Below are 23,968 nucleotides of genomic sequence, written 5' to 3'. Positions count from 1 at the left end.
TGCGTTGACCAGACGACTTCCAGGTAAGTCGTCTACAGCCAGACGACTGAAAGGTAAGTCGTCTACAGCCAGACGACTTCCCAAGTAAGTCGTCTGACGAACAGATCTGGAAAAAAACTCGATGTCATACCTTAAATTGGTGAGATAAGTTCCTTAGCATACATAAGGCTTCTCCAAGCACACAGAATCACAAACGAAAGTCACCCACCCATAATTGTTAGCTTCTATGACTCTATGAACCATAAAAAATTTAGAATCAAAATCTTGGGTTTTTTTAGCTCATTGTGGAGAGAAATTGAGAGATATGTTGTGTTTAGTTCACAAGAATGGAAAAAGAAGAAGGGTAAATCGATTTTGGGAGCATTAAGAGCTTCAAATTGGTTGTTCATGGTGGTTGTGGTATTGATGACAATGGCAATCTTGTAATTACTTGAAGATGATGAGGGTGAGAGAGTAAAAATGTCATTTTCGAAAAAAAAAGAAAAAAAAAATTGATGGCATTTTCGTAAATTATATGAACTTGTGGGGTGAATAGGGCAAAACCAATTTTCAAAAAAAAGGGAGGTTAGTTTTGTGTTTGACTTTAAGTTGTAGGTCAATTTTGCAAAAATCCCGAAAAGTAATTTGCATTTCATAAAAAATAGCAAGTAACGATAAGGATCTCCATAAAGAGGAAAACCAAAGTCTTATAGGAAAGAAAATTTTAGCAATTGTTTATGAAATCGCATCCGAACATTTCAGTAATAAAAAGATATCCTTAATTAACGTCTTCAGAATAAATAAGTTATTTTCTCAAAACTTTTGAAACATCGTCGTTGTATTTGCATTAGCATTGCTTGATTAACGTTAGTACGTTACCAATTTGTTGGCAAATTTATCATGTAACCTATGACCGTTAGGTACGATTAAATTAATCACACACACACACACGTTACTTTCCCATCTTTTAACCAAAAAAAGCAAATTCAAAAAGTCGCCTTTTCCTTATTGCATCCTCTTCCGTTTCATGTGAACTCTCTCACAGATCCTTAAAGCATTCATTGCCATTGCCATTGCCATTGCCATGAAGCTTTCTCTCCAAAACTTCTCCACATATATTTCCCATCAAATGATAGAATGCCATAAGCTCTGACAGTTGCTCAGTGTTCATCTTGTTCATCATGTTCCTTGCCATCCTCTGCTTCTCCTCGTCTACTTTCATCTTTTTCATATATGATCCCCCGTTCCTCACCGTGGCTCCCATCTCCTTCAGCCTCGTCTCTTGCTCCGCGCTTAGCGCTGTATTTGACTGTAAAACACCACAACATACCCAAAAGAATAACTAACTCGGTAAAAAGAAAATAATATACTATGTTTTTGTGGATCGGTCTGCATGGAGATCCATTTTACGTTTTTAAAGTAGGTCCAGACCGCCCTGGCATAAACGAGCTGGCCCGGTCTGGGGTCACCTTGGCCCATCACAACAACCACAGACATCATATAACCCCCCCACTGAAATGAATATTAATTGAAATACATAGCCGTATTTCAAAGGCTAGCTTTTACTATGTAACCCTTAAGGGCTGCCAAAAGCCAAACAAGTGTCTCTAAACCATTTTGCCTCTTTGAAATCAAAGACTTATGTAAAGTAGATTTAGTATTCTTTACCTCAAGAAACTCGGCACCAACTTCGAGCTCTGATCCTTTTGATGGGTTCTTACCAGGTGCTCCTTTAGCATACATATTCCTCGCAAGTGAGAAACTTCGGACAAGTATCTTTCTTTTATTCTCCATCTCCCTATCAAGCTCCAATGTCTTTGGCACAGACATCGTGCTGTTCAGCTTCTTCTGATACGCAATCACAGCCTTTGCAAATTCCTACAATCAAAACAAAACCCTCCAAACAATCAATTCACAATTTCATTTTGGTTATATCTATCTCCAAGAACACACACCTGATATGCAGCAGGACAACCAGGGTAATCAAACTCATCAAGATCATCTGATCTCATTCTCTCGGGATGAAACTGTAAACCCATTATGAACTTCCCTTCTTCAGGATTATACGCATCGGGATCGTAAAAACCTTCCATCAACCCATCCGCAGCAAACGCCATGGGCACAAACCTCTGTGCCAATCTCTTGACACCTTGATGGTGATAACTATTAACCAAAATCTCCATGTTTTCTCCATCCAACGAATCTTTAAACCAAGAATGAAGTGGACTCTTCTCAACAATCCTCACAACATGTCTATGCCCATCATAGTTATCATAATCGATATGCTTCGTTCTACGTTCTTCCGGTAACTTATTCGTTAGCTCTTTCTCTAAATCAAGATAGAGAGTCCCACCACAAGCAACATTCAAAATCTGCCATAAAATGTTATTTCATTAACATTGAAACTACAAAAACAAACATACACTTTCAAAAGGAGAGACATAAAAATATTTTTACTTGTGATCCTCTGCAGATTCCTAAGTAAGGAATGTTCTGTTCAAGACAGAGCTTAGCAAGACCTAACTCAATGGAATCTTTCTCTTTGTCAATAGCAGTATCACTCGCATGTGTGTCTCTAATCTCCTGAAGCTCTTCAGGTGAAAGGGAAGAGATTTCAGATTCATAAAGAGAAGGATCAATGTCTTCCCCTTCACAAAGAAGAACTCCATGGATTGGTTTGAAGCTATCAAGCAACATATGAACACCAGTGACACGTGGAACAATCACGGGTACACATCCATAACGAACTATCAAATCAAGATGATATTCACCTGAAACATCAAAACACTCACAATCATTATAACCATTTACAGAGAAAACCCACCGGAATAAATATTTATAAATAAATGGTTTGATTTTTAAATCACAAAAAAAAAAAAAAAAAAAACAGAACCATGCATGCAATAAAAAAAACAGAGAGGTTAGAGAAGAACCAACGAAGTCGACGAATTTGTTTTTACGAACAGTGCGTCTAGAGACGACGAGGACACGAGGGAGGATTTGAGAGAGATTCTCCATTTACCCAGAAAGAGAGAAAAGGATTGAGAGATTCAGGAGAAAATAGTTTTTTTGTGGAGATCCAATGTGACGTGAGAAGATGAGTTTATTGTGGGAAGAGAGAAGCGGAAACGCTAATTTATAGTGAAGAAAAAGGTTGAAACCGACTTGGCTTTCTTCTTATTAATTTTTATTTTATATTTATTTTATTTAATTTGTTACTCTTTTAAAGTTTTTTTGAATAATAAATTTGTTATACGGTTTTTTTTTTGTTTAGTTAGAGCTTTGAAGGGATACAGAAGGGAACAGGGTATTTAAAGTTGCTGACTAGGTAGCTCTACGTTGGAATGGATATATATCCCAACTTTTAGTAAAACGAAGAAAATCAATATTTAAGGTAATAAATGTATTTATTAGGTGAAATAAAGGAAATGAACAGAATCTCACATAAGTTGTGTCCGGTAAACAACTTCCTCAGATCATATCTGAACGTTTTGAGTCCCTATGCAATTTTTTTTCAACGTGGTATGTTAAAACCGGATCGGTTAGCGAACCATAAATTTTTTGGATCATGGGTCATTGTGGTTCGACCGGATCTGAACCGGATTCGATCGGATTTGATTAGATTAAACTAAATTTATTAATAATTTGTAAATAATATGCATATTCTTACAAAAATAGATCATATCAAATAAAATATTTAAATATCCATAATATTTAGAAAATTTTAAAAATTAAAATTAAAATATAACAAAATAATAAAATAATTTAATAGTTCAAATCTAAAATTACTGTGAAAGCACATTTAAACTTTATTCCTAAAACTTATCACTCTAAATTTTCATCACTTTAAATATATATATATATACATATTAAGTAAAAGTTATATTTTGAAATACAAATTTCACAAATATAAATTTTCAATTATTAAAGTCTCCAGAACAAGTGATCATGAAATAAAATGTTTAAATGAGAAATAGACAAAAACAATATTTTGACGTGAATATTGAACTTTGTATCTTGTAATTTATAAGTTGTAAATACGTAAAAAAAGATAGAGACGATACTTTATTAATCTTTAATAAATCATATTTTTAGTTTAAAGAGAAGAAAAATTAATTGTTTCATTAACAAAATTTTGCTTTATATACTAACCGAAGTTTGGTCGGTTCATTGGGTCGCCAGTTCCCGGATTTTTGACGGTTCGATATGGGGTTTTAACCGGTTCAACTTTAGTTGGATTTCGACATTAATCCAATCCGGATTATTGTCAGTTCATGGTCCAACCCGATCGGACCGTGGTTTGGTCCGGGTTCAAAACCACTGGTGGTATCCTACTTCATTGGTACAGTGCAGTATTTAGTCATCGCAAAACTCTTGCCAAAAAATTACCATGACTAGACTAGAAAACAGTGGCAGACCTAAATATTTATTTTATCGGGGTCACGCACACACACATATATATAATTTTCAAAATATAAAAAATTAAGCGTTAATGGGGATATGAACATGGGTTTTATGGGGTATCAAAGATTAAAAAGCAACAAGTTATGCTATAAAATCTTTAGGATTTCTTATTCAGTTACATTTATTTGACTATTTTAGAGGTGTGTCACTTTAGACTTTATTGGATCCGCCCCTGCTAGAGAAGGCACATTACCGGGAGAGCTCCACAGATCTATTAATCTGGCATGTGCAGACAGATTGTTACTGCTCTCAAAAGCCCCATGAAAGCCACATAGACCACTTGTCGTTCCAAATACACTTGTTTCAAACTTGAAGCTTGTGTACGGAAATGTTATCTCAATACACCACCTTGACTATACAAGAAGAGACCATCCAAGATTTTTTTTTGTAACATTGTATTTCATTCAACGAAAAAAATTGAGAAATATATCGTAACAACCCAAATCCTGACCCAATTGATTTGGCCCAACAATATCTAGGAGTGCTCAGAGAAATCCTAGAAATATTCAATTTAATATATTTTAATACAATATATTTAGTATCTAAATATTGATAAATCTAAGCTATCTTCGAAACCATGAAACCACCATGAATAAAAGATAATACAAAATAAAAGATGTATTTTCTATGTTTTATGACGATATTCTTACAATCGTCGAAAATTGGCATTTCCATATTTTAATTTTTATAGTTGAATCACTATATTGGATTATGCATTGGAAAATATCTATAGCGCTAATTTTAGATAAGGTCAATGTAATACAATAGAGGTTACGGCCAAGAAGATTCATAGAGTTGATACTCTATTGATAAAGAAGACCGGAAGAAAATTCATCTCTACAGTTTTTTTTTACCGTATTGGTCGAATCGGTCAGCTTCAAAGGAAATACACTTAGTACTATAGAGTGATTGATTACCACACTGCATGATCCGAGTTTAGAATGTTTTCCGGCTAATGTTAAGAGGTGGACCGATCGTTTGTTATAGTCCACCATATTAACCATTTGACTAAATCTAAATCCAGACTGACCAAATAGTAATAATATAGTTTCGAGAGAACAATTTACTTTTCTTGATCTGTTGATATTTTCTAGCCAATTTTCATTATGATATTTGCTGTTTATTATTTTCATATGTTTTGTATATGTATTTGCATCTTCTTTTAGCAATATTATTAGTAAAGTTAATAAGATAAAAAATGTGAGTCAGCAAAAGGTTACTGACACGTGGACTAGACATTACTATTAAACCTAGAAAATGTGAGTCTGGCAGTTTGGGAGGGTTCCTCCTTTTAGGGCGCCCTCATTTCTGACATAAGCACCATCAAAACCTTAACGAAATTATCCATTCTTACCAAAAATATATGGACATAGTTTTTTTTTTTTTTGGTAAAAAATATGGACATAGTTTTAATGAATAGGAAACCGTCAAACCGAACTATGTAAACACCATCTTTAACTAACGTTGAGTTGACAAAAAAAAGACTAACATGGAATAGTACTTTTGAATTCTATGAAAATCACGCATATTTTTACCACTTTTTAATATATTGCAAAAAATATTATAATAAATTTTTTTTTGCTAACTTTTAGTACAGTGGTTAGTTAATAACGCCATTAATCTCGGACCATACAAACGATTTTCTTGACATGCTGACCACAACGGAAGTTTTATATCTGAAAACTGTGAACAGTTATGTAAATGATCCCTTTCTGCGTTTCTGTCAAAATTGATTTCATATACTTTTTTCTTTTTCTTTTCGCTACAATATACTTTTTTCTTACCACTCACGTGGTCAATTCATTGTATTTCCTTTTTCCACATTGAAAAATATTTTATAACGACAAAAGGACCTAGCCGAGTAGCCGTTGCTAGGTTTTAGAGAGGGAGGGAGAAAAAACCTTATTTCCTTTTTGCAGGCAGCATTGGACTGAATATTTTTTTTTTTTTAATTATATTATAAATTTGAAAAACCCGTAACCGGGGATACAATTTCGATTACAGACTCGATTTGACCAAAAGTTTATCCAGAATCAAATATCATTAACCAGCTTCGCATCACCCACCTAAACCGACGCATTCCGCTAATCAATTCCAAAATTTCTAGATAACCGATTCCCGTTCTCAACCGATGCCGCTAAATCCCGAGAAAGGTGGGTTTCACCTCATTTCTTCGGATGTCGGAATTCTTGGGGCGACACCTGAGGTAGCTGGGTCTCGGGATCTCCTCAAAGCCTATAATCTCCATCGTCTCATAAGCGCAAGGCGACCAATTGAAGAGGGAGTTACCAACAGCCATACCTTAAGTCGGGCCACCGTAACAAGACCTGTACATCCTCACCAAAGGCGCCACAGACAGACAGGTACCAGCTACAAAGACGTTGAACTCCTGCGAGCAGAAGGTAAACGCCGAACCAAGCAGACACCTGCGAAGTCCGCATCGAACACTTGCAAAAAATGGGTTGATTCATCGCTACTTCCTGACCCATAAGCCTCGAAACCTGCACAGAAAAGTCTAACTACACCACCTCGCAAGATCAAGTGAGCCCGCAAGGTGCTGGGATGTGAGCTATGACCAAGAGCGACCTCCATGGCGATCAATGACTGCACTGCAGAACCGCCACATCTCTTGTGTCTTCGAGAATCGAAGAGTCATATTCTGCGCTGTAAGAAAACAATCTCCGGAGTCGAGGGAGACAGAACAACAATGATGACAAGAGGCACCACTCCGAACAAAAAAGCCGTCGCCTTTGCCTGGAGTTTACGAGAGAGAAAGAAGCGTAGAGGAGTTGCAAAATGAAGAAGCACACAGAGAAGCCACCAAGGAGTCATAGACGACCACCTATCAAACAACTCGCAAAGCCTACACGGACCTGAACAGAGCCCCGTACCATCCCGCCTGCATACAAGGACTCAAAATCCGCCACCGTGTTAATGAGAACCACCGGAGCACATTTGACTACGGTTAGGAGAACCCTGATGTTCGACGACACCGCCAAGAATCAAGATGTCACCGCCGTAATCACCAGAGCAACCAACTAAGATCGGTGAAGACCCTCCGCCGAACCGTCGAGATGACTAGCTGCCCCTCCTCCGTGCTTGCAATGAACCCAGAGCAGATCTAGATCTGAAAATTGACCTAACTCCTTCACCCAAAAATCCGACTGACTCCACGAACCACTACTCCGCGACCTCGCCGTGAAACCAGAGGAAGCAGCACCACCGACGGAGCCGTAACTCGTCGCGACCGAGCACTTCCGGAAGTGATACCCTAACCCAGATCCACAAGCCTAACAGAAGAGAGCAGATAAGCAGTGGAGCAGCAAACAAGAAAGACGAAACTGCCTACTACGAAGCTTCCGGCGCCGGCACGCGCGCGCACGCGCCTCCGGACGCCGGAGCAAAGTCTGCACTTTTGTTTGGTCGCTAGAGAGAGTTTATCGAGGAGAGAGAATATCGAGGAGCCTTTTAAAACCCGCATTGGACTGAATATCAAACAATAGACTATCGGTTTAAGACTAAGCTAAGCTAAGCCAGAAGTATTAACAATAAAACAAAGCAGTAAATAAATAGAGTTGTTTAACAGATGCAAATGCGCTAGACTAAGGGAAATCAAACATGAAAATCAAAACTGCAATCAACATGTGCCAAGGGTTTGTTAGGTTTGATTCTAGAACTCGAATTCAATAGTAAGTTACTCAGATCTCATTGCTGAAAACTATTAGATCTCATTGTTTTTCTATTAAAAACAACTCTCGTTGTGGATTCAATGATTCAGACAAGCATTAGGTCATATTCGATTATGTTCAACTAAATTCCTAGCTAGACTAACTCTCATTGCGAATAATATGTAGTCCATCAAGATTAGGTTCAAATTAATATTGATTACACTCTCGTGTCTTTACATGATTCTAGGTTCTAATTAGCTACTCTAAAAACTAGTATGATAAACAATCCTGGTAAAGAATATGATGAATAATCCTAAGAGTCCTATGATCAGCAATTTAACATAAAGTCTTAAAAATCTTTAAATCTAACAAGTAGTTTACTCACACACAATTAATAAATGAATAAATTTCATAGATAATAAAAGTAAGAAATGCGGGAGTTCCAAACGATCTTTGGAGGAATTATCTAATCTTCTCTCCAATTTTTTTTAATTTTATTATATAAAGCTTCGTTCTTCAAAGTTGCTAATTAACATGATCGCGACATGTGTCAATTATAATTTATTAAGATTGTAACATGTGTCAAAAATATGTTACAATTCTCTTTTACTAGGATTTAAAAAGATTTAGAAAAAGAAAATTATTATTACATTTTTTTGGACACTAGAAAAGGAAAATTATTACAAAAAATAGTTTATTATTCTTTTTAAGAGTTAAGAAAAGAAAAATTACTATTACATAGCCTTTTACAATTATATTTGTATGGTTCTTTTTATAATATTTTAAAAATAATTGATAGTAAATTTAATTTTTGAAAATTCTATAAACAAAGAATAATTGTAAAAAGCTATTGAAAGTATATTTTTTTCTTTTTAAAATATTTTGTATATTTTTCATCTTTAATGATACTAAAGAAAGATATTATAAGAGAAAATAATATTTTTTTAAAAAAAAGTTTAAATAAAAACGAATTATAAAATCCTACAAGTACAATAAATTATTTAATAAAAATCAAATAGAAAAACTAATTATAAAATAAGTGATATTCCTTTTTAAAACCTAAGAAAGAAAAAATGTAAAAATACTCTTATTATTTTCATATAAATAACCAACTTTCCTTTTTAACAGATAAATGTATGCTACAAAAATATAAACCAAAATAAATATTATTTTCACATCTATATTTAGGTTTAAGGTTCCTCATATTGTTTTCACAAAAGATAGTATTGACAATAAAAATATTATCTAAGTATTTTCTTCTAATTTATTTAAACAGCTCAAGTTTTTTTATCAACCTTATTACATCTTATGATGCTAACACAAGTATTATTTATTTATTATGATGTCTTTATCCTACATAAGTATGTGTAAATATGAGGAATATATGTTTGTATGTATAGGACACAATATATAATTAACTAAAAATAATTTTTTTTATTGAAAATATATTAGTTGTATAAAAATCTTAAAAATCTTAAAAAAACAAGAACAAATTATAGTTGGAATTTTTTTTTTTTTTAAATTTAAAGTAACTTATTTCTTATAAATAGCTAACTTTTCTTTTTAATAGATAATTTTGTGTTAAAAATTATAAACCAAAAATAACTTCAAATATCTTATCCGATATGATTGTGACATTTGTACAAAAAAAACATTGTGTATGTATTAATAAATTCTATCATTACATGAAAATAATTTCTTTTCCTAAAATGCTAAATAAAACAAATTTGAAAGATAACTTTTTTCTCTTTTAATCTTAACCAAAAAAGATTTTTTTTCTTTTTAAATCCTGACCAAATAGAATTGTAAAAGTAATTTTTAATTTGAAAGTTTAATGATAAATATGATACTGAAAATATTTAATTAAAAATATTAGTGATATTGAGAATTTTTTTTTTGAAAATAATATGATACTGAAAATATTTAATTAAAAATATTAGTGATATTGAGAAAACGAATTTTAAAAATAGCAACTTTTAAAAATAGTTAATATTTGTTGGAAATAATTATTTGATAGTGTTTTTATATTCTAAATCCTAGAAAAAAAATAATTATAAAAGATTATATAATTTTAATTTCCTTTTCTAACACCCTAAAACTGTTAAAAAAAATTGTTAGTTCTTTTCCTTTAAAAAGAAAATCCTAAACAAAAGAGATTTGCATCATATTTTTTAATTCCAAGCCAGAAGAGAATTGTAAAAAGTTATTTGATAGTATAGAAAATTTGATGATGAACATGTTACTAAAAATTATTTAATTAAAAATGAAGTGTAAATATAGTACTGATATGAACCGTAAAATATCATAATTTAAAATTATTTAATAGTAACTAGAAATAATATTTTGAGAGAAAAATGATTTTTCTGAAATTCTAAACAAAAGATAATTGTAAAAGTTTATTTGATAATACTTTTCCTTTTCCTTTTATATGATAATACTAAACAAAAATATAAAAACGTATTTGATAGTTTTTCATTTAATTGTAAATAAAAACAAGATTTATAAAATATATTTTTTCCTTTAAAAAAAAAAATCCTAACAAAAGTAAACATACCTACTTAAAAGTATTTAAAAAAAAAGAATTTGATGACAAGTATGATGCATGCTAAAACTATTAAATTAACAAAAATCAAAACTTAGGATGTTGTCGTGATTGGTATTTATGGGTTTGGTTATTACACTACTTCATGTTTACATAATATGACGAAGATGACTATTTAATTACACAAAAATTGCAATTTTCAAATTATTTCTCCAAATTTAAAATAAGAACATTAATTTCACAAGTTTACGTTGATTTCTAAAATGTACGTAGTAAACACACATTAACTTAAACATTTAACTAACTCAAAAGAGAAATTCTATAGTGTTTCATTTATGTAATCTAAAATTTTGGAAACAGTTTTTTGAGGAAAAAGAATGATAATTAACTATAAATATTTTAGTTTAATTAAATACATATACCTATTATAAATATTAATTAAAATCGATGAATTTTCAAATAATGTTATACATATGCATTACTCTGCAATTTTTCTTAACATCCATATTTCTAAAACAAACATATATTATCTCATTCATTTTCTATTTCATTGATTTTTTTTGTTCATGTTATTCGAATTAGTCATATAAGACATCCATTTACACGCCTTATTTTTTTCTCACGCTAAGAAGTCATATTTTTCCCTAATTTATAATCAAAGAAAAAGTCATATTCGTTTCTTATCACTGAACTTATATTTTCAACTTGCTGTTTATTCAAAATTTAGAAATGTACGAGACATTTGAATAATTAAAATCCTTTTGACATCTGCGGGCAGATTTGAATTGTCTCAAGGAGTTGGAAATTTAAATTACATCGTTAATACTTTCTGCTACAACATTTTGAATTTTCTTAGTTGAGTGCAAACATTTCAAACCACATCTTTTCATATTCCTCTAAGAACATTTCAGACCACATATTTTCCTATTCTTTTCACAACATTTCAAACCTCATCATCTTTTCAAGTCACGCTTGGATTTTTTTTAATTTGGGTCAATACAAAAATTCAGTTAAAGCGACCAGCTTCAAAGAATTGTCTTACCGAATGATTAAAAAAAACAAAAAAAAACATCTTCTTTTTGTTTTTTTTTTTGGCTAAAAATATGGAAAAAAAATCTCATCTTGAATTTGTATAAATATGTTCCGTTAATCTCTTCAATTACTAAAACTAACACTCCCAACATTTAGAAATAGTTAAGCACAAAACAGACTGCAATGTCAACATTTCCTCGATCGTACCCGATGAGCGGTGGTGATGATCAACACAGTTACATCAATAATTCGTCTTATCAAGTATGTCTTTTTGTTTTCAATGCTACTATTATCAAAGTATATCATATGTTAATGATATCATGTGAGTTATTTTTTGTATTCTAACGAATAATTGATTATACGCCTAGATTATAACTAAATATGTGATTATATGGTATGAATATTCTAATTTTGTTATTTCTTGAATTTAACCATGTTATTTGTTATCTTTTTAGCCAAATGTATGTATGTGTGTGTCTCTCTGTAAAACATGTTTTCTAGCTAACATTTATACATGGAACAGATAGCAGCTATAAATAGCGTTCGAGAAAAGACAAGGCAATGCATCATAGAAAAGCTCGATCTCCCTCTGAATTCTGATCTTGGTACTTTTAGAATTGCCGATTATGGTTGTTCCATTGGACCTAACACGTTTCATGTTGTTCAAAGCATCATTGATGCTGTGAAATTCAAACAAGTGGATGCCAAAAACGAAATAAGCCTTATGCCTCTCGAATTCCAGGTGTTCTTCAACGATCAACCCAACAATGACTTCAACACACTCTTTAGAACCCAACCTCCTTCATCTGAGCGGGAATATTTCTCGGCCGGAGTTCCAGGGTCCTTCCATGGCCAAGTGTTACCAAGGAACACCGTCCACATTGGACACACTTCTTACACGACTCACTGGCTTTCTGATGTTCCCGAGAACGTAGATGACAAGAACTCTCCAGCTTGGAACAAAAATTACATTCAATGTAATTATTCAATCGAAGAAGTGACCAAATCTTACAAGGCCCAGTTCACAAAAGACATGAAGCGTTTTCTTGAAGCTAGAGCAGAAGAGATAGTTCCAGGAGGATTGATGATCGTTCTAGGACAATGTTTACCCGATGGTGTCCCCATGTTTAAGACAGATCAGGGTATTTTGGTGGATACGATTGGTGATTGTCTTATGGATATGGCCAAATCGGTTAGTCTTATATTTGTATCATATATTTCTTTAATGCTTTAACTTAATTTTTGTAAATGTTAAAAGGGATTTAGTGTCGTCAACAATGGCTAGTAAATAGTAATGATCAGATGTTTTTTTCTTTTGTAGGGACTAACGAGCGAGGAAAAGATCGGGCTGTTCACCATTCCTGCGTATTTCCCACAATTTAGTGAATTAAAGACAGAGATTGAGAAAAATAGAAGCTTTACAATTGAGACTATGGAGAGCGTACGGCATCCATTGGAGGATATTCCGTTATCCAACCAGTTCTTGATTTCCATGTTTAGAGCTATTCTCAGCACGATCATAAAAGAACATTTCGGAGAAGATGTGATCGATGAGCTATTTGATCGGGTTGCTAAGAAACTCGCCAAGTACCCGATTGATTTTAAAGAGTGCGAGAAAAATGTGACCTACTTTCTCTTGCTCAAGCGAAAATGAATACTATGTGAGATATTAAAATAAAGAATTATGTTGTTTTTTTTTTTTTTTTGAATTGAATGTTAAATTGAATTCAAAAGAAAAAAACCTTTTTACAACACTAAGTGAGTCCTTTCTTATAAAAACTATACTAGAAAATCAAAAAAAAAAAAAAAAAACTCATACTACTACTCCAATCAACTACTCTTCCATCACTCAAAAGAACTTCTTCAATACCTAGCCCTCACTCCTACTAGGCACCTAGCTCTCACTCCTACTAGGACATTCCTCCTCCTTGAAAAACTTACCCAGCTCTCACTCCTACTGGGCACCTAGCTCTCACTCCTACTAGGACAGCCAAGCTTATCTTGTTCCAAACCAAAACTGCAATCCTCCTTCATACTTCTTATCCCTCCCTTGAATGATATAAAGCTTATTCCTTACAGTTTTTTCAATGAGCTTAGTAAGAAGACAGTGAGAAGATCCTTGTTCCCCATGTCTCCTCCTATTTCTCTCCCTCCAAATATAATGCACTGAAGTTTGGAAAAGATAGCGAATGGTAAAGAGAAATAGCCTCCCCTGATTCTCATCCACTACAATCCTTTTAATTTCAGACCATCTCGCAGTGAAGCTATCCTTTAGCACTCCTCTTGCCAAATTTTCCCAAATAAGACTAGTAAAAGAGCACTGAAAGAACAAATGCTCAATGGACTCCAGCGGGTCTTGACAAAAGCTGCAGGAAGTGTTTACACCTATATCCCATTGAGCCATCCTACTCCCTGTGGAAAGTCTGTCTCGCATTGCTACCCAGAGAATGAAAGAATATTTAGGGGTATAGTGTTTAAACAATATCGCCTTATACCAGTCACAATGTTGGTGCTTCTCACGTACTACTTGCCAAGTAAGAATTATGTTGTTGCTATGTTCTGTTATGAACAAAAGGATTGTTTGTCTTTTTCACATAATTATATGACACTACTTCTTGAGCTAATGACCTGTTAGCAATTTTTTTATACTAAATGATACGTGCATGAACCAGATGAACGATGGCTAAACAAGGTAGACCAATGATCCGAGCAAGGACCAAAAGAATAAGAGAAGAGGTTGTGGCCTTTGTTAGAAATAATAAAATAATTTGTTCGTTGTGCATTTGCAGTAACTTTATCGGCTTCATACATGAGTGTATTAGATCACTCATTGTCTAAAACATACTTATGTGGACACACCATCTGCTTTGGAGCTTTCTTCGACCTCTTCTAATTTATTCTCCCCACATGACTCTATCCATGGGTCTACTTTGTTTGCTATGCTTCGTAGCCGCCATTATTGGATAGACGCCATTATTGGACCGTTTCTATGCGAATTAGTGCAAAATTTGGACTCTAAATGGTGGTCAGAAGATTAAAGGAAAATAATGAATTCCTCTTTATTTTTAACAGAATTATACACTGTTTATAAAAATATTTTATGCATTTTTATTCTCTTGCTTTTTATTTCTATTGGTTTCCAAATAGAGACTGTATAGAGCATTAGGAGTCCAGTTGAAGTTTTTGAATCAAACACAATCGGCTGATACTGATTAAAGATGTTCATCGCCTTTTTAAGATGTGAAAGTCAGGATATTTTGCACAATTTGATGCTTGAATCACAAACGTTCTCTATATCTCCATGTCCAAAAACGCGGGTGCCTAGCCTCCTAGGCGGTCAACTAGGCATTTGGCACAGGGGCACAATATCGAATAAACCCAAATGGGATTACTTACTTGGATCCCAATAATCGGCCGGTTAAAATGATTAATCGGTATTGTACAGATTTTTCTCCCATTAATAACGTAACATTTGAACTTTTGGGCAAGTTTTGGGCTCTTTATAAATCCTAACTTGAAAAATTATACAAAAGACTTGGTAATAACTCGCGCCTTGTGCTAAATGAAATTATTAATTTTATTACTTTTTAAGATAGTAAGACATTAGGTCTGTGTAATCTTTATATCGATTTGGTTTAAGGTTGGTTTATGGTTTTTATCTACTAAAATAAAACTACAATTCTGAATCAATATTTATTTTGTTTATTCGGTTAAAATGTTTGAGGTTGGTTTTTTCGATAAAAACCAAAATGTATTATTATTTGTTTGGGTTCATGTTAATATGAATTTTAGACAACCGTGATGTTGAACTAATGGTTTCATATTATAATTTCTAAATGCATGAAAGATTAAATCAAATCTAGATATTAATTGAAAAAAAAAGAAAATTATTAAGACAAATCATTTCATTAGAATTTGGTCGATGGAGAAAGGAAACATTAAAAAAATAATATTTCAGCTTCCAAGAAAATGAAAATCCTCACTTGTAGTGAATATTTAGTTATATATGTGCTCACATCAATGTGCACATGTATGTAGGACGACACAACATATCCGTAAATTTTGATTCGAATAGTTATATGTTTCGATTCGAACATAAAATCCATAGAAAATGAAACAAGTCACAAATAATATTTTTAGAAACAGATATCTGAGTCTATTTGTTATATGATATATATACATATATTTAATGAATTATGTATAATTTATATAAATAATCTATTTTATATAATTTTTACAATATTTTTATTTTCTAAATTTATTAAATTAGTTATTAGTATTCAAAAAAGTAAATAAAATTTTTTGTAACAAAATTTATTATTTCATATTCTTCTAGATTTTATTTATTTTTCATTAATTTATTTATTTTTACGGATCTAATCGGATATCCGGTTAAAAATCTAAAATTTTCCAAATATCCGGAACACTGTATATCCAGATGGCTACTAATCAAATCAAATCGGATGACTAATTATTCGGACGAAACGGATCAAATCACGAATACTTCCAAAACTTCGGATATCTGATTTGTGCCCACTTTTACATGTATGTTTATGTAAAATATATATAAAGGTGAATGATAAATATATAGAGATACATCTATTAACATTAAAATACGTTTTTGTTCAAAATAATACATGAAAGATAAAATTCTTTAAATAAAAATTACTTAAAAATAAAATAAACCTAGACATTAGTGAATTTTTTGAAAATTGTTTTTAATGTATAATTTTTGTATAATTCGTAGAACCATGCATCTTAGCTTTATATTTTAAAAAATAATATATGTCTAAGCACATCTATCCTATACTAAAAGGAAGATATACTCAACTCTCAACCTGTCCACCTAGGATAAAAAAATTAGCCAATCATAGAAGTTTAATTCGCCATGTCATAACTGCTTTAACGTGATATAACTTGTGCGAGAGTACTCATTATGGGCTTCTAATAATTTTTCCTGGCCAATTTAAATCAGCCCAAATACTGACGATATCATATTACCTTTTCTGCTCTTCCACTTCACCATCGTCGTTGCCGTTTCTGCAAATCACCATTTCTTATGGAGTTATTGCGATTTACTCTCAATAATTCAATCCAGATCTTTACTCTTATCTTGATGAGCGATGCTATCCTTCCACCTCCCTTTTATGTCTCCTCCTCTTATATGAATCCTTTTGTAGACAAGCCTGCTATGTTGTTTACTCCTCTTGCAATTTTAGTTTTTTTTGTGCCCGTCGAAGCCGTGGCCTCAAATCCGGACGGATCAAAATTAATTATCGTCATGAATCAGTGTTGTCTTCCACTACCTCCATACATAAGCTGATGACTCCTTCCAGAGTTAAGACTTATCCTCCCAGCAGGTTTCCGCCGGCTGACCTACGTGGCTGAGAAGCGTCTCCGGCGAAGCTATACTCGGTCGAGTTCAATTTCGATCCGATACTTTTGAAAAGGTTAAAATTAAGTTTCTCTTATACTTTCATCTCTTTAGAGTTTTGATTGGGTACTGTCTGCAATCTAGAGATTGATTTCAGATTTTTCCCTTTTAATAGCAACAACGAAAGGTAAAGGGAGCGAAAAGCATGAACATACCACATGGTAAAACTTTTGATTTTCTTCTGAATTTTCTAATAATGTGATAAAATCTCAGTTTTTGGTTTAAGCCAGCGCACATGGTTTTCATGGACAGAGATTATACGAAGAAGAAAGTTCGAAGCTTAGTAGCTGAGTCTTCGAAGTTTCTGTACGCCATTCCGGTGACTAAGACAAGAGCATTCTGTGAGGTTCTCTCTATTGTCTCTTCTCCCCTGCTATTAATAATTGTATCACAAACAGTTTGGCTCTGTTTAGCTGGAATCACTTCATGTGATTCACTTGCAGGAGACATGCCTGGCCTCAAAAGATGTCATGTCCTTTGATTTGCTAAAAAAGAAGCTCATGTTAAGATTAGATACACTTGGTATAAAGACTATCAAAGAGGTAAATCTATACAATGAAATATTTTTTTTTTGAGATTGACTTTGTTGAACAATAATGATAAAGTTATGTTGGTCAAAGGTCATTGTTAATTCTCGAATAAACTACATGGATGGTCATATATCCCAGTCGGTGGTTCCTTGCCACACACTAAACAAAATAATCTTGCCCTTTGGTGTTGCAGCTAGAATGGTACATCCCTCAACAGGTAGTGAGAGCAAGCCTTAATTTGAGTTCTGGTTATTAACATATTTTAGTAGTATTGCACCATGTCTTACTCACTATCTCTCAGTTATAGCAGGTTATTCAGTTGTGGCCTCTTTGTTTGAAGATCCAGATTACGCATCAGACATATAGGATATACTAAAACATGATATTACTTCCTTCACCAAACACATCAACATCAATATTTCAACACAAGGTGATCTCTCCTTGACCAACTGAGTTTATAGCTTTCGGAAAATTATAAAACATTTTATGAACTTCCCTTTTTTGGGTACCTTGGATAATTTACGGCAACAAGAAAGGAAACGAGAAAGAGCATTATTTCTCTTCGACGTTGCACACATGCTTCATCTTAGGCTTTAGAAGCTTCTTCCACATTTTCTTCTGCCTTCCATAATGGTAAGGCATCCCATATCTTAAGACATTGATTTGATTCAGATAACAAAAAATGTATGGAAAATCAAGATCATTTCACTTGCTCAGGGGGTTTATAGAATCAACATTATCATGCCGTTGTAGTAATCGTTTAGTAAATGTAGTGTATTTTGTCTAAAGTTTCGATGTGATTGAGACAATTTATTATAATGCACCTTAATGAAATATGTTGAATTGAAGCTCCAAGAAGCAGCAACAGTTGGAAGTCAAAATGATTCCGAGACTAAGATTGGCCTTGATATAAGTAGAAAGAAACAACGTTGAGGTTGGTCTTCCTCAACGGTCAAAGTGTGTCGTTCTAAAACCAATAATAATTATTGCTAAATCTCAGTTTTGGGCTGCACCAGTATCCGCTACAAAATGCATCGGGATGTCTTTGATAAAAATGCTAAGGTTATTTAAATCATATGATCTTACATGCAACCGCTCTTCTCAGCATCGAGCCTTTTTATATATTATGCTAAACTTCATTGGTTGTCAGAAAAAAAAGACGTGACTTCATTGAAAAACATGGACATTAGATTTAGTTAGTTTGGTTACCTACTAGAAACGAACATTAGTTAAAAAGGTATTCGTTGGAGGAAGAAGATGAACCTTTCGAGGTAGAGGAGAATGATGGAAACAGAGACAGAGATAAATTCTTTATAAAAGAGAAGTACAATACTGTGCGCAAATTAAAAAATCTCGCTAAACCAACCAAAAATCTTTACAATCTAATAAAAAAACCAAAACCATAATTTGAATAAATATACATACATAATTTATGAATAAAGAATAATGTTGCCCCCAAAAAATATATACATAATTTATGAATTAAAAAATAGGTGTAGCCTAAGAGATCACATAGTTTTTATAAAATTACAAACTACAGAACTTGAAAGCTTCTTACTCATTTCTCTTTGAATTGAATAATAACACCATTAACTCTCATAATTAGATGTATTTTATTTCTAATTTATGAACACTATAATCATTTTACATTCTGCTATTATTATCTTTAATATAACCCAAAACATTTATAGATTTCATGAAACAAAAACTATCACTAACAAATAAGTTACCTTCACTAAAACATTTCACCCATTTTCACTAAGTTTCTGACCAGTAACTTTTTTTTTTGAAACACTCTAACCGGTAACTATCACCGAAACATTAGGAACAAACAAGGAAAAAACAGAAAATAATAAAATTTCAATAATAATTATTCTTTATCAAAATTTATTGGCCAAGTCGTAGCTGTCCATCCTTCAGCAGGCGATCGATACTACCTGAGGGTCCTCATTAATAAGATTAAGGGTCCTAGAAGTTACGACGAGCTAAAAACATACAACGACGTGAAATACCCGGACTTCAAATCAGTTTGCCACGCACGAGGCCTTTTGGACAATGATGTTGAATGGCTCGAGAGTATGTCGGAGGGTGCTGGAACGGCCAGCCCATACCAGCTTCGTGATTTGTTCGTCACATTCCTAAACAACTGCTTCGTCGCAAGCCCTAAAGGAATATGGGAACACTCATGGAAATCAATGAGCGAGGACATACTTCACAAGAGGCAAAGGATCTTAGGCCACGCGAATCTGGAACTGGACGATAATACCCTGGAGCAATACACATTGATAGAAGTTGAAAAGTTGATGCACATGCAAGATCGCTCCTTAAACGATATTAAAGATATGCCGAAGATCAACCCTGTTTTGCTCCAGGAATTGGGGAACAGTTTGTGGAACCAAGAAATAGATTACGATGTTGCGGAGGAAACACTAAGACATGACAAGCAGTACAAATTGTGATAGTTCTACCAGTTGCTTCTTCGGGAATAGCCGCATTGCTACTACCAAACGGGAGAACAGCTCATTCTCGCTTCAATATTCCATTGAAGCTCGACGAAGATAAGCTTTGCAACATCAAACCAGGTACAATGCTTTCTGAACTAATTGAGGAAACGGACCTCATAATTTGGGATGAGGCACCTATGACACACAAACATGCTTTCGAAGCATTAGACAAGTCGTTGAAGGACATAATGTCTATCAAAAATCCACCCGCAAAGAATCAGCCTTTTGGCGGCAAAACAGTTATGTTAGGTGGTGATTTCAGACAGATCCTACCAGTCATTCCGCAAGGTGGAAGAGCTGATACTGTATTAGCTTCGATAAGCCATTCATATATATGGAATAGCTGCCAGAAGTTCTCTTTGAAAACAAATATGCGAGTAAATCAGGATGAGAAAGAGTTTTCTGAATGGCTTCTCAGAGTCGGGGAAGGTCGTCTAGAAGCAGAACAAGAATATGAGGAGGATGGGTACCATGACCAATTCATAGATATCGATGAATCATTGATTTGTCAGAGTTTTGTTGACCCATTGAAAGAAGTTGTTGATGCCGCATATGGACAAATCAGCAGCCCGATGAATTCCAAGACTTCCTACACCGATAAAGCTATCCTCACACCCCGTAACAAAACCGTTGATGAAATCAATGCTTACACCATCTCACGGACCGACGGGGTATCAAGAGATTACTACAGCTCAGACAGCTTTGAGTTATCAGATACTACATCAGATCAAAATGATAGACTATACTCCATTGAGTATCTTAACTCATTGGAATTCTCGGGTTTGCCTTCGCACAAACTTACTCTGAAAGTTGGTGCCCCAGTTATGCTTCTCAGAAACATAAATCAGAAAAATGGATTATGCAATGGTACGCGGATGATCCTAACCCACGTTGGTGAACGCGTTCTGAAGGCCGAGATCATCACTGGATCCCACATTGGAGAAGAGGTCTTGATCCTAAGAATTGTGTTTTTGTATGATGAAACAAAATTACCGTTCACATTACGTCGGCGGCAATTTTCTATCAGATTGTGCTACGCAATGACAATCAACAAAAGCCAAGGCCAGAGTTTAAAAGAGGTCATCTTATATCTGCCTCAACCAGTCTTCTCTCATGGTCAACTTTACGTGGTCCTCTCCCGTGTCACAAGCAAAGCAGGATTAACGATCATCAAAACTGAAGATCCCCACCAGCTGAAAGTGAAGAATATAGTCTACAAAGAAATATTCAAAGGCCTTCATCCCGAGACAAGTAATTTTAAATAAATTATTTTTTTCCTCTCATCTTTTTCAGAAATCTGATAAAATATTATATTCACAGATTAACAATCTCGAAAATATATCGACCAAGCGATGATACAAGCCAATAAAGAAGAGACTTACACATAGGTTTACTCCACCTAAGCCAGGTACAAAACTTTTAATATAAATAGCAATACTACTATATTCAACTAAACTTATGCTGACTAACTATTCTTATCCAATTTCAGGTCTTTTCTTTCTCATGACCCTCAAAAAAACTTCTGATCTGCGAAAGACTTAATCTGCTTCCTCCCTTATCTACTTTACTTACAGTTTTTTTGGCTTTTAAACATTTGCGTAAACTCGATATACACAAATTTTCAGACATATTATAACACACAATCCTTCCATCTCAAACAAAAATATTGATTACCAACACACTTTTTTGCGTTCAAACAATCAACACCTAAATCTAATATGATATTCTGGTTCAACATTTTCATAGAAAATAACCCGGGCGTAGCTCGGGAACTGACCTAGTATATGTAGAATTTGGATGAGAAATTTTCTTCAAGTGACACGTTAACGTATTTGTTTTTAAATCATAAGGCTACCACGTGGCAGTCAACACTTATTTTCTTTTGTTAGCCGACGTGGGATTAGCTTTTTAGTTTTTTTTTTTTTGTGCTTTTTCTTTGATGTTGATTTTCTATTGTTTTTTATGATATATCTTACATTGACAACATTTTTGGTTCATGTGTTACCAATAAAATAAATATTTCTAACAAATCTGAGATGTGTGATTTTGATGAAAATGAACCAACATATTTAAAAATATATATATTGGAAACTAGTTTAGTTAGTGTATTTAAATATTCGTAACTAGATAATATACATTAAATTAGCAATGATTTTCTTGTTAAAATTAAATATCTATATATTTTTTAATAATAATATTCACAAATTATCATACTATAATATACTTTTATATTATATATTTAGTTTCTTAAAATAAAATAAGTAAAAATAAAAACTAATCCTCGAATACTCTCCAATTTATCTCTAATTAGTTGTCAAATCACTAGATCCATACGGACAGAACATGACAGTTTTACTTTTATCTAATCAATTTTGAATACCATACCACCAAAGCAACCTTTATTTAATGGGTATGTATAGTTTGTGTATTGTGTTAATGGTACACATACGTACAAATCAAACCACAGAAGGAAACTTTATAAACTGATTGTCTTAGTTTACGGGAACATGAAGTTCAGGTCGTTCAGACAATATCCGAGGCGGCGCAGTTTCTTCATCAGAAGAGAAACCAGAGAATATCGTATCCTAATTGAAAACAAAGGTTTAAATATCTCTGCAAGAATCATATTCTGGGAGTCAAAGAAGCTTTTTTCTTACTCTTTCTTGCCTGCAACGTTGTATAGCTGTGAATGACTTGACTAAGAAATATGCAACCAGCAAGATTCCCAATGTTTTCAATAATGGCAACTGCAAAAAGACAACAAAATCATTCTCTACCTAGGGAAAATGAAAGGAGATGTAAGTTCGAGCTTACCAGAAGCAAAGTTAAAGAGAAATCATCGAAACCACCTAGAAAGACTGGAAGAGAATGGCGCAAGAACAGCAGAAAGATGAACTGCACACGAAGATGATAATATTCATTCATGGTTTTGTTCTCAAGAGTCTAGACAGAGAGAAGAAACATACCAGCAAGGCAATTACACGACAACAAACCAAGCTTGTGGGGCTATGAAACGAATAAAGCTCGTGATCATCGGTTAGAAAATAAGGGTTACGAAGATCTAGTGCCTCTATTCCCCAGTCACTCCTGTGACAATCCCATCAAAGAACATGATTCTCAGTAGAATAATTACATTTAAGAACAATAATCAAGGTAAAGAGCAACACGAAAGTACCTGAAGTTCATAGAGATGCCTGTGTAGTGAAACAATTGGCGGGGAGCCGTGTAACCAGGTTTATATTGCTGTCATTCAAACAAGGTTTCATGTGATAGTTTCAAGAAAGAGGCAGAAGAAGAAGATAGCTATATGATGATTATGTTGTGCTTGACTAACCTGACGGCAAATTTCGCATAAGGTGTCACCTTTCTCGTTGCACCATCTCTGGATGCATTGATGATGTGCAAACTGCGACGGTTAATAAAAACGCTTCTTGAGGTTAAGAATCAAAAATTTTAAAACTGGATTCTGTTTATAGAAAACAAAGATAAGTAACCTTTAATGTTCCTGAACAAGAACAGGGAGTATCCATGTTGGAATCTTCATCTTCATCATGACAAATCCTACATTGTACAAATTCTCTCTTACATACATCATCAGTTCCTGCAGATGCACCATCTTCCTTAACCGTGTCTACCTTTAACGCTAACTTATCAACCACGACCAACACTAAATGATCTCCCATCCTAATTCTTACCAACTAGAGAAAACTCAAATGATATATAGAATCAAACGACAAAAAATAAAAATAAAACATCAGGAATAAACTAAACCAAAGGCTAAAGCTAACGTTTTTAACTATCACAACAATAAGCAA

At 33.6% G+C, this 23,968-nt stretch overlaps 4 protein-coding genes across 14 annotated transcripts; 2 read left to right on the top strand and 2 right to left on the bottom strand.

The window, feature by feature from the left end:
- Positions 1-761: 761 nt before the first annotated feature.
- Positions 762-3,904, bottom strand: LOC103850104 (putative glutamine amidotransferase GAT1_2.1). Its single transcript, XM_009126815.3, has 5 exons — positions 2,913-3,904; positions 2,437-2,750; positions 1,935-2,351; positions 1,648-1,857; positions 762-1,288 (listed from the first exon to the last, which is right to left on the bottom strand). The coding sequence occupies exons 1-5, from the start codon at positions 2,995-2,997 to the stop codon at positions 1,019-1,021; spliced, it is 1,296 nt and encodes a 431-aa protein (XP_009125063.1). The 5' UTR covers positions 2,998-3,904; the 3' UTR covers positions 762-1,018.
- A 6,840-nt stretch (positions 3,905-10,744) lies between these two features.
- On the top strand, positions 10,745-13,439 carry LOC103850102 (probable S-adenosylmethionine-dependent methyltransferase At5g38100). The gene is made up of 3 exons (XM_009126812.3): positions 10,745-11,946; positions 12,209-12,877; positions 13,007-13,439. The coding sequence occupies exons 1-3, from the start codon at positions 11,869-11,871 to the stop codon at positions 13,337-13,339; spliced, it is 1,080 nt and encodes a 359-aa protein (XP_009125060.1). The 5' UTR covers positions 10,745-11,868; the 3' UTR covers positions 13,340-13,439.
- A 788-nt stretch (positions 13,440-14,227) lies between these two features.
- Positions 14,228-22,768, top strand: LOC103850101 (ATP-dependent DNA helicase pif1-like). Of its 11 annotated transcripts, none has more exons than XM_033275690.1 (3): positions 14,228-17,135; positions 17,235-17,280; positions 17,372-22,768. In XM_033275690.1, exon 3 carries the CDS (start codon positions 20,237-20,239, stop codon positions 21,416-21,418), a length of 1,182 nt encoding a protein of 393 aa, XP_033131581.1. In that variant the 5' UTR covers positions 14,228-17,135; positions 17,235-17,280; positions 17,372-20,236; the 3' UTR covers positions 21,419-22,768. The 11 variants fall into 11 exon arrangements, with proteins under 11 accessions (XP_033131581.1, XP_033131584.1, XP_033131580.1 ...); XM_033275693.1 differs by having other exon boundaries at positions 17,346-22,768; XM_033275689.1 differs by having other exon boundaries at positions 17,333-22,768.
- On the bottom strand, positions 22,450-23,889 carry LOC103850100. The gene is made up of 7 exons (XM_009126809.3): positions 23,648-23,889; positions 23,488-23,559; positions 23,329-23,396; positions 23,120-23,240; positions 22,968-23,048; positions 22,811-22,900; positions 22,450-22,738 (listed from the first exon to the last, which is right to left on the bottom strand). The coding sequence occupies exons 1-7, from the start codon at positions 23,834-23,836 to the stop codon at positions 22,646-22,648; spliced, it is 714 nt and encodes a 237-aa protein (XP_009125057.1). The 5' UTR covers positions 23,837-23,889; the 3' UTR covers positions 22,450-22,645.
- Between the last annotated feature and the right edge of the window lie 79 nt (positions 23,890-23,968).

The sequence above is a fragment of the Brassica rapa genome, chromosome A07 (assembly GCF_000309985.2).
Source record: "Brassica rapa cultivar Chiifu-401-42 chromosome A07, CAAS_Brap_v3.01, whole genome shotgun sequence".
NCBI classification, from domain to species: domain Eukaryota; kingdom Viridiplantae; phylum Streptophyta; class Magnoliopsida; order Brassicales; family Brassicaceae; genus Brassica; species Brassica rapa.
Note: the sequence above shows the minus strand (reverse complement) of the source record. Positions and strands in the feature narration are given on the sequence as shown.

Excerpts from the sequence above, each read along its gene's own strand:
- LOC103850104 (XM_009126815.3), bottom strand. The coding sequence starts at position 2,997 with ATGGAGAATCTCTCTCAAATCCTCCCTCGTGTCCTCGTCGTCTCTAGA. Across the intron at positions 2,352-2,436 it reads GAATCTGCAGAGGATCACAA|ATTTTGAATGTTGCTTGTGG; the intron begins GTAAAAATATTT and ends ATTTTATGGCAG. Across the intron at positions 1,289-1,647 it reads TTGGTGCCGAGTTTCTTGAG|TCAAATACAGCGCTAAGCGC; the intron begins GTAAAGAATACT and ends GGTGTTTTACAG.
- LOC103850102 (XM_009126812.3), top strand. The coding sequence starts at position 11,869 with ATGTCAACATTTCCTCGATCGTACCCGATGAGCGGTGGTGATGATCAA. Across the intron at positions 11,947-12,208 it reads TCAATAATTCGTCTTATCAA|ATAGCAGCTATAAATAGCGT; the intron begins GTATGTCTTTTT and ends TACATGGAACAG. Across the intron at positions 12,878-13,006 it reads TTATGGATATGGCCAAATCG|GGACTAACGAGCGAGGAAAA; the intron begins GTTAGTCTTATA and ends TTTCTTTTGTAG.
- LOC103850101 (XM_033275690.1), top strand. The coding sequence starts at position 20,237 with ATGCTTTCTGAACTAATTGAGGAAACGGACCTCATAATTTGGGATGAG.
- LOC103850100 (XM_009126809.3), bottom strand. The coding sequence starts at position 23,836 with ATGGGAGATCATTTAGTGTTGGTCGTGGTTGATAAGTTAGCGTTAAAG. Across the intron at positions 23,560-23,647 it reads CTTGTTCAGGAACATTAAAG|TTTGCACATCATCAATGCAT; the intron begins GTTACTTATCTT and ends TAACCGTCGCAG. Across the intron at positions 22,739-22,810 it reads AACGTTGCAGGCAAGAAAGA|GATACGATATTCTCTGGTTT; the intron begins GTAAGAAAAAAG and ends GTTTTCAATTAG.